The sequence below is a fragment of the Clarias gariepinus genome, chromosome 3, assembly GCF_024256425.1.
Source record: "Clarias gariepinus isolate MV-2021 ecotype Netherlands chromosome 3, CGAR_prim_01v2, whole genome shotgun sequence".
Lineage (NCBI taxonomy): Eukaryota > Metazoa > Chordata > Actinopteri > Siluriformes > Clariidae > Clarias > Clarias gariepinus.
In genome coordinates, this window is record NC_071102.1 from 3,323,201 (window position 1) to 3,336,893 (window position 13,693).

The following is a 13,693-nucleotide window of genomic DNA, read 5'->3' on the forward strand; positions in this document are numbered from 1 at the left end:
GCTTTGGTTCCGTATTTAGATTTTGAAAAGAACGATGATAATGATGATAAGATCATGTGAGCGGGTTTCAGGATGCTGGTTTTTAGATTTAGGGTTTGTTAGCAAACAAGCTAGTTAGCACACCAGCTAAGCAACCGGCTAATCAGAAAGGGAATATGTATTGTAGTGTGCTAACCTGAAACAGACTGAGAATAAATTCAGAGATGTATTTCTAGACGCAGGAAAAAAACATTCTTAGGTAATTTACGGAAATGTATTTCTACTCCTTTATACTACCAGGGGCGTTCAAATCAAACCGGGACTTGTGATGAATGTGCAAAAGCGATCAAAATTTACAGAAGACTTCGAGCACAGTACGGTGATGAAATCCTTCACATCCAAAAAGCGCAAACGTTTTAAAGAAGGATGTTGGTCTGTGATCCTGGCCGAGGTGGTTTGGAGCCCACTGCAGTCGTGAGCATCGTGAACATTTAGCGAGAGGAACGCCCGGTCCATCAGAATCGCTGGATAACTCATCGTCAATGTGCAGAAGGAAAAGGTGCGTCTGATTGAAGGAGTTCTAGGGAGGCCAGTGTTTTAGAAGTAAAACAGACAGGCAGTTGTCACATTAGTGAAAGCAGGGGATTATAAATCGAGAAATAAAAGGAGTCATAACTGTGTTGTGTTATTCTAAAGTCCTGCTTTGACTTGATCGCTTTCTTGGTTAAAAAAAAAAAAAAAAAGTGTAACCAAACGGATCGTAGTGTAAATCTGTGAAAGTGCAATGCAGTACGAGAGAAAGCAGTGTCACAAGGGATCAGCCTGAGTGCTTGAATATGTGCTCGTTGTAAATGATACGCTCTCGGCCATGATTCATTCTAATGACCCTCTGTTGTATTTCCACTCAAATTTATTATAGCTGGCACATTTTATCCCTCTTAACTCCCCCCATCTATCCTCCATGATACAATGGGACATGCTTAAGGGCAGGACTGTTTCACATTCATGCACGCGCACACACACACACACACATATATATATATACACACATATATATACTGTATACTTACCATCTGCAGTATATCAGTAGAGACCATCTGCATGCAGCACATGGCCGTAGCAAGAGCGCACACGATGGTGGAGATGACATTTAATGCACATACTGTAAACAACAGCTCCTGTAGAGAGAGAGAGGGGGGGGGGGGTCTGAAGTCAAAATCATTATACCAAAAAAGCAAATCATTGGTTTTCATCCAGGTTTCTGCTCACTATTAAGCGTCTGATTGCTAACATTAGCATCTACAGTGACAGAGGTGAATAAATCTTATTAGCTAGAAATGTTGCAAACGGCTTTTCGACTAGCATGACTGTATTTTTTAATAATAGTGGTGTTAAACTACAGAAAAAACTGACTTATATCTTATACCTTTTTCTAAGATCTTTACTATCCACTATAGCACTGCTGAATTCTCGAATCTGATTGATTTAACAGAAAGCGCTATTTAATTTCCTACAGCCGCAGCTCTGACAGTAGCGCAGATTCATATCAATGCCGTCGTTTTAATACGTGACACACAAGCCTAACATCTCCAGAGTTACTGTTAGCCAGAGAAAATAAATGCGCGGCATTCCCTCGACGCTCTATGTCTCAGACATGTCACTTTACGAAGATAAAATCACTTAACAGACATGTAAAGATCTCAAAAAGCGCAGGCTGTGATGTGTGTACAGTCCCCGAGTCACGCAATCTCCAACAGCGGCCATTAGAGCGGCTTAACGTCACCCCGGCTTCCCGTAAAGTACACCAAATATTGTGACATAATGCCACGTATCACTGCTTTAGTCCTGTCAAAACAACAAGAGCCCGGGAATTCGCGGCGGGAAACACGATTTATTTCAGCAGACACCGGCACTTGCACTTTTGAGCTGCTCTGATGGACCTAAGTGGACTGAAAGCAGGGGTGGCCGTACAGGATATCAGATGATTTATGGTGGATATAGAGGTCACAAAGAACAAACTCGACTCCCTATTGCTTTTAACAAAACATTTCCATCATCGATACAGACCTGTGGGTGACAAATTAAAGAATAAAAATAACACAGTGTGTTAGTGAGGGCGAGCGAGTCCCCAGAACAGCTTCAGTGCCCCTTGTAACGGTTGAACATCTGGAGAAAATAACAGAGGGGGAAAAAAATGAAACAAACGTGTCAAGCCAAAATAAAGACACTAGCACGTAGCGTGATGGTGTTGGTGGGGGGGGCTTTGGGTTGGGGGGATGGGGGAATGTCTGTTATACAATTATCGGTATTAAGTAGGGAGGAGACGGGGGGGGGGGGGGGGGGTATCATGACTTTATAAATATCACGATTTTATATTTTTTCTTTTTATTATATGCTCCTACCACACCGGATGCTACGCTGCCTGCCCAAGTGTGAAAAGTTTAATGTGCGCCACCTGGAGGACTCAAGAGGAACAGCGACATTTTACCATCTCAAATGCAAAAGTATGTAAATTAAAAATGTATTTAAAAAAAAATCGGGTTCAGAGTCCATGTGGTGATACACGTATGGCCAAAAAAATAAAAATAAATAAAATCGCAATATATCATTGAATTGATTTTTCTCTCTATCTCTATTATTATGCAATTAACTGTGTTAATGAAATATTTAAATTCAAATTCAAATTTTATTTGTCACATACACAATCATACAGAGTACAATATGCAGTGAAATGATTTTGTGCGACCACAGAGTTGCGACGGTAGCCACCTAACCGGCGCCATCATAGAAAATAAGGAATAAGATACATTAGGATAACGAGGGTAAAAAATCCCCTACCAGACTGTCCTTCGAAAAGGGCAGTGTGCGATCAGGGGTAAAAAATACCTCAGCAACGAGCACATAAAAACATGTAATCACAAGACATAAAACATTGCAACGATGAGGGTATAAGGGATAGGAAATGTCCAATGTAGGCAAACAGCTCCAGTCCCTGCAGCTAGAGAGCTACATGTGCTAAATAAAGGTGTTTTACTTATGGTAATTAGCTGATTTAAGTGTGACACCACGAGTCTTCAATATTGAACTTTTTCAAAATATTTGAATTTTCTGAGATTTTAGCTGTAAACCATAATTATTAAAATTTGCACATTTTGCTCACCAGTGTACTACAGTATGAACTTTGAACTGCAACCTTGCACAATATTCTACACATCCGCTTATTATTTGCCATAACTGGATACAGTACTACACTGCACTACACTACATTACACTACACTTCAACTTTTCTATATTACATTTTATTATTATTTTTATATTTGTATTATATATTTTTTATATTTCTATGTTTTATTCTACTACTTTATTCCACTAGTTTATTTTCATATTCTGTATTGCTTATACATTATGTATGTTAAAAAAGAGGCCTTTACATCTAAAATTTATTTACATATTTCTTATATTTCTAATTTGTAATTTCTCCTATTTGTCACATTGAAACTTTCTGTTTAAATCTTGAGGTCATCAGCAGTCGTATAAGCATTTCCCTTCATATCGTAGTGTGTATGACTGTATACTGTATGTGACTAATAACATTTGAATTTGAATTTTGAAATGAACATTTGAAATAAATCAGTCTGTGTGTAATAAATCTATATAACACGAGTTTTACTTTTTAGTGATATTATAATTGGGTAATATGCACCTGTATATATTGTTTATGTTAAATTTTTTACGTGCAGTTTTTCCATATCTTTATATCTTATACGGCAATAATGATTTTCATTCAACTTTTGAAAAAAATATTTTTTTCATATCAACTTTTTATTTATTTTTTTCCATATATAAAGTTTCCATTTTTTCATATCTTCTGCAGTGGACTTTGGGTTTTCAATATTTGTGACATGGCAAAAACTTTTATATTTGTATTTGCACTCTCTTATATAAGTAGAAGAAGAAGAAGAAGAAGAATCTGTGGATTATGAAGAAGGAACCCTTTTCCATCTTGCGACATACATTAAAAGGATGGACAGCTTTAAAAGGGTTCAGGTACATTAACCCTACATTAACACCTCCTTCCTTTTTAATTTCATGCAGATAAAGCAGGAGACTGGGGCCACACTGGGGTGTTTATTGTTTCTCAGTGGGAAAAATAATACGTGACCATATTTAGTGATTTACCAGCTGATATTCAGCCTCATGTCTAATAAGATGACATTCATCGATGCTCGTGGCTGTTGTTGGTTAACTGCGTTCTGACTCGGGCAACAGTAGAATCCCAAGGTGTGGTTTTGGTCAAAATCCGAATGATGGTGCTTTAATACGACCCATAACATAAAGACATGCACATGTGATGATGGTGACGTGGGCTGTGTAAAAATATGTCCATGTCTCGCAAGAATGACATATTTTGTTTTTCCAATTTTCACATTTACATTTAATGAATGTTTCACCAAAAGCGTTTTCGTTGGGCTACATGGGTCCTGAAACATTCTTCTTATTGAGTACAAAGCTGTAAAGAAAGTTAAAAGGCTTTTTGAAACAGTAATTTCCCACAAAATAGTCTGTCTGGTGAAAGAAGGTTAAATGGTATTAAAGATTGTTTTATGACTTAAAAACTAAATATTAATCTCATTCAGAAGCTGAGTGATGAATAGCTAACGATGAATAGCTTTAAACAGATCAGCAATTTTTATAATAAAAAATTTATTTGTTTCCATGCCACAAAACGATTTATTTGTTTATTTATGTGTGTCGAAACACATTGTTGTTATTCCGCCTAGTGGTCAACACTAGACTCATTTCCTGGGGCTGGAATCAAGCTGCCCCATGCTCTCTAACCAAACATCTTCAGTAAAGAAAGATAATTTCTATTGTGAGCCACTGTACATCACAAAGATTGGGTGGAGGACAAGGGGTTACAGAAAATGTGGATAACGGACGAGTAGCGCATGTGGTCCATCAGCTAGAAACGTGTGTGAACCACGGTGACCTCGTGTCCTACAAACACAGACAGAGAAAAAATATAGAGAAAATGTATCTCTAGGGTTTCTGATCTTGATTGTTTTGGGTTCATTTTGAGATATTTTTGGTCTTCTGTTATTGATGTTGTCCAAACATAATTTATGTTTAATAAAAACAATCTAAATAATATAAATAAAGATATAATAGAATTATTTATAGAAAAAAGAACCATCAAGTCTCTTCATCTGTAAACATTTCTAGTTCTGTAAAACACATTTCTTTTCAAAATCTATTTCAGATGTTTGGGGTTTGTTCATGAAGCAAGATCTGATATGTTTTCTATGATATCCAGGCCATTTTTAAATTGATTTAATCAGATTTAATTAGATTTATTCCCTGGTACAGACCCAGCACTGTGTATCAGCTCAGTGGTGTCTCCGGTCACGAGCTGCTGGAGTACTGAGTGGATTACATGATTGGAGTAGTTCACAGGCATGGGGAAAGCTATGTGTGTGTGTGTGTATGTGCGTGTGTGTGTATGTGCGTGTGACGGAATTTACACTTGTGAGGTCAAACATGAGGCAAAGCTGTCACTGTTGGCACGAGCTGGGTTCCATGGTGTCTCTGTCCAACAAGCTGTTGTTAATGCACTCCAAAGCCTCCGTTCCAACTGAGCTAGTTATCTCACTAACTCAATAAATTAAACCTGATAATCATATCCTCATTTCAACAGAGAGAGGAGTGATGTAAAATGCTAATAACAGAGGAAATGACTTTCTGAAATGATTAAGGAGGTGCTAGTGTTTCTTTCAGTAAAGGTCTAAAGGCTGGACTCTAGAACATAGATCACATGGCTTTGCCCTGAAAGAACCAGGAGAAAATTTGTTATGATGTTGATGATAAAAAGTGAAACAGGTCACTGTTTTCAATAAAATAAAAAACAAAGCTCTTCTCCATGTCATCAATCTTAATTTATTTTTCTAGTCTCACATAGTTTTCTACTTACAAACAAGTTCTGTTTCAGGAGCATGTTCGTAAGTCGGATTTGTTCATAAGTCAAGAGTCGCTTATGCCTTTGACACGAATATACAATGTAAAGCATAGCAATCCACTAGGTTCATGTGGCCAAAAACCGTAACTGCGTCTAGGGAAATGAATCTCACAGTGTTGTCTCTAAGCCTTTAAATCGCGAGGGGAATCCTGGAAGCCATTTTGTCTCAGAGCTGTTTTCCACTTTTTTTCCCCACACATGCACACGTATAATATACTGAACTTTTATAGATCTACTCACACACTAAAAATATTGTATATAATTGTAAATATTGGGATCTGGTGCACTGACGTGTCTAACTATGAGTTTTTGGTACAATATATGTGAGCTACTTCAGTGATTTGTTCGCATCTATGAATGTTTTTAGAACTGTGATCTGTACGTATCTGCGGAAAATCGAAACTCAAATGTTTGTAAGTTGGGAACTACCTGAATAAATGAATTAAATGAAAAATAAATAAGTAAAAAAAATTATCAATAATTCATAAATTAATAATTTTATTGATGAAAAACACTGAACATTTCACAAAAGGCTTAGTTAACAGGTGAAACTAAATTTTTTCAGGTCTAATTTTAGATATATTTCAGATATTGGGTTGAAAATAAAAGCAGAGGATGTGAATATTTTCTGGATATTTTTATATTATATCTTTAATTTATTATTTACTGCTAAAAAAAAAAAATTAGCACCATGTTAGCAAGTAAATAAAAAAAATTCTTTTGATTCTGTGAACCTGGAACTTAAATGTAATATAATTTTTAGTGCATATATTTTTAAAATATCATTTGCACACTGCTTGCTATTTGCTGTATACATACCTAAAGAGTTTTTATTTATATTATCTAAGCATAAACAGGTATATTATAGATTTTTTTTTTTGCCTGTTCTTCTGAAAGGCGCCAATATTTATGAAACTAACAGTTGGTTGCTATCTATAAAAAAAAAAAAGAGACACAGAAAGAAATTAAGTGTGCTTCTAGGTTAAGTGTATTCATTTCAGCCTGAGGGAGCACACTGCCTGTGTTATTATAATCACACACACACACACACATACACACACACACACTCGCAGAAACACACTCGGAGCCTTTTACATTCCCACAGCAATTTCCCATAATTCCTTTGTGCGTTCTCTTTCAGTGATGTACCAGAATCTGTAAAACGTGTATGAGTGTGTGTTGACGGTACACACACTCCTGTGAGAGGGCGTCTCCTCGCTGTGTGATTGTTACTGTGAGTGGAGACATCTGTCTCGGAGACGTGCGTTTGTCTTGGCCTGATTCTTTCCTCAGAGACGCCTGAACTCGCATACTGATGTAAAGAAGGCGTGTTGCTCGGCTCTAACTCCGCTCTGGCGGGATGCGATCACCCCAGAGCCGCCCCGAGGGGTCGATTTACAACGACAGGGAAGATCGCTCCTCGATAATTCCTCATGTTCTGAAGCCATATGGCCGAACATAAAAAAAAAACCCATAACGAGAAACATTAATATTTATGTGTGAGCGATTAGCTAGCTGCGTGTAGAGGAGGCTTTCAGGCAATTAAAGGAGACGGAACGCTGACCCAAGGTGGTACAGACATGGGGGCGTTTCGCCTCAACATTTTTTTCGCCTAAAAACGTTTCGCCTAAACATTTTCACCAATATGAAAATCTGGAAAATCTCTAACATTATGCCATTTTTTATATTTTTCCGTTACACAAGGGGCGTTCAAGTCAAACCGGGACTTTTTAACTGAAACTTCAATCACAGTACAAAAATTTGAACGGTGCAAACGTTTTAAAGAAGGCTGTACAGCGCGTCTGTGATCCTGGCTGAGGCGGTGCACAGCCCACTGCAATCGTTTCTGTAAACATTCAGTAAAAGGAACGCCTGATCCTCGGATAACTTGTCCACCACCTTCCGGAAAAGACGCATCTGTCTGTGTGAACTCTAGACGCAATCATTCACCAACACCACTCGCACATTACAGCAACTCAGCTGGGAAATATCGCGGCATTCCCCGTACAGTTCTGACCTCGCTCCAAGACATTTCCACATGTTTGCGCTATTAAAGGAGTTCCTGGGAGGCCAGTGTTTCAGACCTGAATCAGACAGGCCATTCCATCATGGCACTTTCTTCTATGTGTTACCCTGGTAACATGGACACCTGTGGCTGCTACTGTGGAAATTTCACACTATTGAAGCAAAATATTAAATATTTTTTGAAACAAAAACCGATGGCATTAAAAAAAATATGCTTTAGAAATATGTATAACTTGTAATTAAATTATTGAAATAATTTACAAGACGTACTGAGAAATTATTATTGTGATTCTTTTTATATGTAATAGTAAGGATTCACTGACTACATGGATTTTTTTAATGTAATTAAAATATTGCATTAATTACAAATAGGTATTGTGTGTCTACAACGTACATTAATATGACGACATCTTCAATGAAAAATAATAGATACATTTACAAAGCAAAAAAAAAAACAAATCTTTAGCTCAGTCATTATATATTTACTCTAAAACCCAAAGTCATTCTTCTCATTTTTTAAATTGCAGCCATAAAAGAAAGCTCCTGCTCTTGTAAACTGAAAACATAAAGCAATTTTCTGTCTGAGACGCTGCTATTGGCATTTCTCTCATCCTCTAAAAGAGACATTACCATTAAAGCTAACCCATTTACTTAGTGTATCATCATAAGGACGTCGATTCTACAGAAAATACACAAATACAGACTGGTGACAAAATAAAAGGGGAAAAAAAGTCACCATTACAGAAAAGTTCATTTATTGGGCCGAATCAAGCAAAGAAAAGAAGAAAGGAGATTTAAAATGACTGGAGCTTGGTTGAATGGAGATGAGTGACAGTAAGATTAGACTTTGGTGTGATGGGAAAAAGGTCATGTGATCTGATGAGTCCAGATTGACCCTATTCCAGAGTGATGGGCGTGTCAGGGTGAGAAAGGAAGGACATGAAGCGATCATGCATAGTGTCCACTGTACAATGACCTATATGATCATCCCTGCACTGGCTACTTGTTCAATTTAAAATTAATTACAAAATAGTATTACTTACATACAAGGCTTTAAATGGTTTAGCTCCCACATACCTAACCAGTCTTCTGATACGCTATAATCCACCACGTCCCTTAAGATCACAAAACTCCGGACTTCTGGTAATTCCCAGAATTTTAAAATCTACAAAAGGGGGCAGGGCATTTTCATATTTGGCTCCAAAGCTTTGGAATAGCCTTCCAGACAGTGTTCGGGGAGCAGACACGGTTTCCCAATTAAAAAAATTGGGAAACCGTATCTCTTTAATTTCTTTAATCTCTTTAATCTGGCATTCGCGTAACTCATCCCATAACCTCATACTCCAGTACACCTATCCTGAATGGCAACTACGCTAATTCTCTCCATCTGTTCTGTATTTTTCTACCCATCCCGAGGCATCTGGAGATTGTACCAGCTTTAGTAGACAAAGGCCAACCCTGCGAGGTTTCTAAGGCATCTTGAGAAGGACCTGCTCCAGCTAGATTCTGCTTTATGATGGCTGGAGCTACACATCCTGCTCCTGTGCTTCCAGTGATCTGACCCCATCTGCCCTCTGCACCTACTGCTGAACTGAATCTACACAACTTCTGTTATATTGAACTTTCACCTGCACAACACACGTGATGTTATTTCTATCTGTTATCACCCAGATGAGGATGGGTTCCCTGTTGAGTCTGGTTCCTCTCGAGGTTTCTTCCTATTGCCATCTCAGGGAGTTTTTCCTTGCCACTGTCGCCGTCACCCTTGGCTTGCTCATCAGAGACATTTCATTCATCATTCATTCATTTCATTATTATCTAGACACATTTTTCTCACACATACACACTTCCAAATATTTTCTTTTCTTTTCTTTTCTAGAAAAAAAAAAAAAATCTTTAATTGTTTTTTTTTTTGTGAAGCTGCTTTGAGACAATGACCATTGTTAAAAGCGCTATATAAATAAAATTGAATTGAATTGAATTGAATACAAGCCTCTGGAGACAGTGTTATGATCTGGGGTTGATCAGTTACTCAGGTCGAGACTCAGCAACGTTATGGGGCAATAAAATGAAGTCAGCTGACAACCTGAATGTACTGAACCACCAGGTTATCACATCTATGGAGTTTCTCTTCCACCCTGATGGGACAGGACATATTCCAGACATTTTTTTTCCCAGATATGTGTCACTGTGATCCATTATACTGTACTCACTAATGAACCATTTCCAAGTCTGATTTTCTCGATTTCAGATCTAAATATAATATATTTATAGAAGAACATGAAGTTGAATGATGAATGATTTTGGTTTGATTAGTGATTAGAAATGAAGTCAGATTAAATAAGCATCATCACTGATTAGTTTTCTACAGCAGCACACTCCCAAGTGTTTTATTCCTTACTGTATAAATAAGATTTTCTTTCTTCTCCTCTCCAATTAAAAGGATTTGTTTTGCTCCTAAATGTTGTTTATTCATTTAACGGATTAGTTTTTACGAAGCGAAACATTTCAGCTTTGTCACATAATATCCATAAACCTCTCTCGGCTGCCTATGAAATAAAAAATTCCCCGTCACATGACTGAATTGGACTCATCTAAACGTCCCTTTCTTTGAGTCGATATTCTGCATGGTAGATTACTCTCCCTCATCGTTTATTTCAAATCGCTCGTTTCTGGCGCGGCGCTCTTAAACGTCTGGCTCGGATGAATTTCTGAGTGGATAATAGGGATAATGGAGCTAAATAATTTCTAGCCATACATCAGGAAAACAGCTGTCTCTGTCACACACACACACACACACACACACACCTTTAGACGCAGGCGTATGGTGTTGCAGTCCTTCAGGGGGTTGAGTTTGAGCGTCTCTCCCAGATTGTTGCAGCTGGAGCTCTGGTGCTGGAGCGCACAGCAAACACACACGCCGTCACTGTCGAACTTTATCTGCCAGGGAGACACACAAACACACACCGTCACGTCACTGTCAGACCTGTCTGCGAAGCTGGCATCATAAACACGCTCACATAAACACACTGATGGCATCCGTCACCCACCTGCGTGTACGTATTCCGAAAACAAAAACTAAACCGTAACACGAGTCTTTGACACAGATGAACTTGCAGGTTGAACAGAATTGAACAGTTTTACTGAAGAATCACGCGCCTCCGTTTGACCCAGATTATAAAAACACAACGTGAACCCTACGAGCGAGGGTTAATTGAGCTGAGCAAACGCCTTCATTAATATGCCAGACGATGCCCGAGTCCCGGAGGAGGAGACAGCGGCGAGAGGAAGAGCTCACAATGAGAAATACGGGGGAAAAAAATGGGAAATGACAGCGATGGACCCTAGAGGAGAAATAACAAGCGCTAATTTCTGTTAATGATGGCACGGTGGCCCCCAGGGTCCGGGTTCGATTCCCGCCTCGGAGTGCATGGAGTTTGCATGTTCTCCCTGTGCCTCGGTGGGTTTCCTCCGGGTTCTCCGGTTTCCTCCCACGGTCCAAAGACATACAGACATTCCCGACTTAAGAACACCAGCGAGCCGTACTTTTACAGTATATTAATTTATTAGTTATATATAAAGGTGTGAACAGGGGTGACAGGTACCTGTGTAGTCTTAGAGCAAACTTTTTACTTTTACTCTTCTCAAAAGTACAACAAACATCAGTACTTTTACTTCACTTGCGTAACCTAACGACACTGCGGTGTAGTGTTTAAAGCAGGAATTTGGCCACCTGATGACTATTACGCATGACACGGTCATGTGACCAGACTGACCCTATTCCAGAGAGATGGGCGTGTCAGGGTGAGAAGGGAAGCCCGTGAAGCGATGCTCCCATCATGCATAGTGGTTGAGTTTTCATAGATCTAACATATTTATTAGTTGTCGCACGAGCATTAAAATCATTATTTATATGTAAAATGGGTTCAAATGTAAATATCCAAATGTGCTGAGTGTGAGATTTATCTCCTGTTTACATATTTCACACTGAACTGCCATAAACCTGAAAAGAGACATAATAAAATAATAAAGCAGACGATACAGTACAGTATATTCTCTCTCTCATGCACTGCTGTGTTATCATCATCCCGGGGCAAAACAAAATACTCATCGATAAATCCACAGGAGTGAGAGGACATTTTCTAGAACGATTCAATGTCAGAGAGGACGTTTCTGGAAAGGAAATAAAATTACGCAGAGGTCTAGTCAATAAAAAATAATAATTGCATTTCCCTAAAGTAAAATTACATTTATTCATGTCTGGTTTTCTTCATTATCGAGCCGTGAAGCTGGCAAAATAAAAGAGACATTAAACATTATTCATCCTCATAAAGACATTTACAGAATAATGAAACCAAAACTCATGTACACGCCTACAGTACTGTATAAACAGCTATGCAACTGTAACAGCAGGTAAAGACAACCAGATGTGACGTATGATTATAGAGTATTAATGCTGATTAAGATTTCTGTACGGAAATGTTTAATTAACAATCATGGAAGGAGTCTCCAGTGTCAATCAGTACCAACCGAAGGGAAAGCGTCACCTTTTAGACAGAGCTCTAACATTATCTATGTTGTTTTTGTTGCTGTGTTAACTTCAATGGAATGATGTTGTATAGCTGCGATCGTGTATAAAGTGACGAGAGGAACCGAACTGTTTCGTGGAGATTTGCGTATAGTGTTCAACGTGTCATGCTTTAAAAAAAACAAATGATAAAAAGGAAGAAAAGATGCTGTCCTATATAAAACATAAGCCAGGACATGCTCCTGTAAGCAAATAATCAGCTTCAGGAAGCGAACATGCTCCATTTCATCACATCGGCTCACTGTTAGTTAGTTTCCTCCAACAGCAGAGGAGATGACAGAGATGCTGAGATGGACCATACCGTGCAAAAGCCTTGAGCATCAACTCATTCCTTTATATTTTGCTTCCAGACTTTTTTTTTTTTTTAAATCTGGACACATCTGGAAACATGTCCAAGTCCAACGCTGTGGACGTTACTTACTGACATCACAACCCAACTTCATACCCGTCCTTCAGACAGAACAGACTGAGGAAGCTTCTAAAGTGCCTGAGTTGAGATGCCTCTGAGCCCACGTACCAAATCTGGGATTTATTAATTTATTAATTAATTTATTTATTTATTTATTTATTTCAGGTAAAATCCATTATTATTCTTATTATCACCTGGAGGCAGATTTGGAAACGTTTCCCTCCGTCTCACCTCCGCTCCGGATCTGAAACCCGCGAGCAGCTCGAGCGTTTAATTGTGTTTGTGAAAACAGACATTCGAACAGACAAAGAAATCCGCCGCATAATTAGCGCGCGGTGAAACGGAGGCCACGGGATAATTAATTATCAAAAGGAAAGAAATCCGGCGGTACGCACAGTGATTAGGGATTTGGAGAGGTTTAAGATGTTTGAGACCGCAGGAACGAACAGTGCTTTTATTATTTTTTAAAGTGGCTCCGCTAATGTGATTAGCCTTTTAACCGCTTGCCCCGTTAACCACTTAACGAGAAAAAAGACAGAAAACCAGTCTGCTCTGATGAAGAGTTTCTTTCTAGGACGAGCTTTAATGAGAAAATGATTGAGCCGTGTTTCTGTAACAACACTCGAGTTGATTATTTTTCCTATTTTTCTGCATGTTATGCATTTCTGATTATATGACC

General features: G+C 38.5%; 1 protein-coding gene across 2 annotated transcripts in view; it reads right to left on the reverse strand.

Moving 5' to 3' along the window:
• fam189a1 (family with sequence similarity 189 member A1) overlaps positions 1-13,693 on the reverse strand; it is a 150,031-nt gene that overhangs the window by 19,003 nt on the left and 117,335 nt on the right. For both annotated transcript variants that reach the window (XM_053491609.1, XM_053491610.1), the window contains exons 4-5: positions 10,826-10,957; positions 1,050-1,157 (exon numbers count right to left, since the gene is read on the reverse strand). In XM_053491609.1, coding sequence (XP_053347584.1) covers positions 1,050-1,157; positions 10,826-10,957 — 240 coding nt within the window. The remainder of the gene's footprint in view (positions 1-1,049; positions 1,158-10,825; positions 10,958-13,693) is intronic.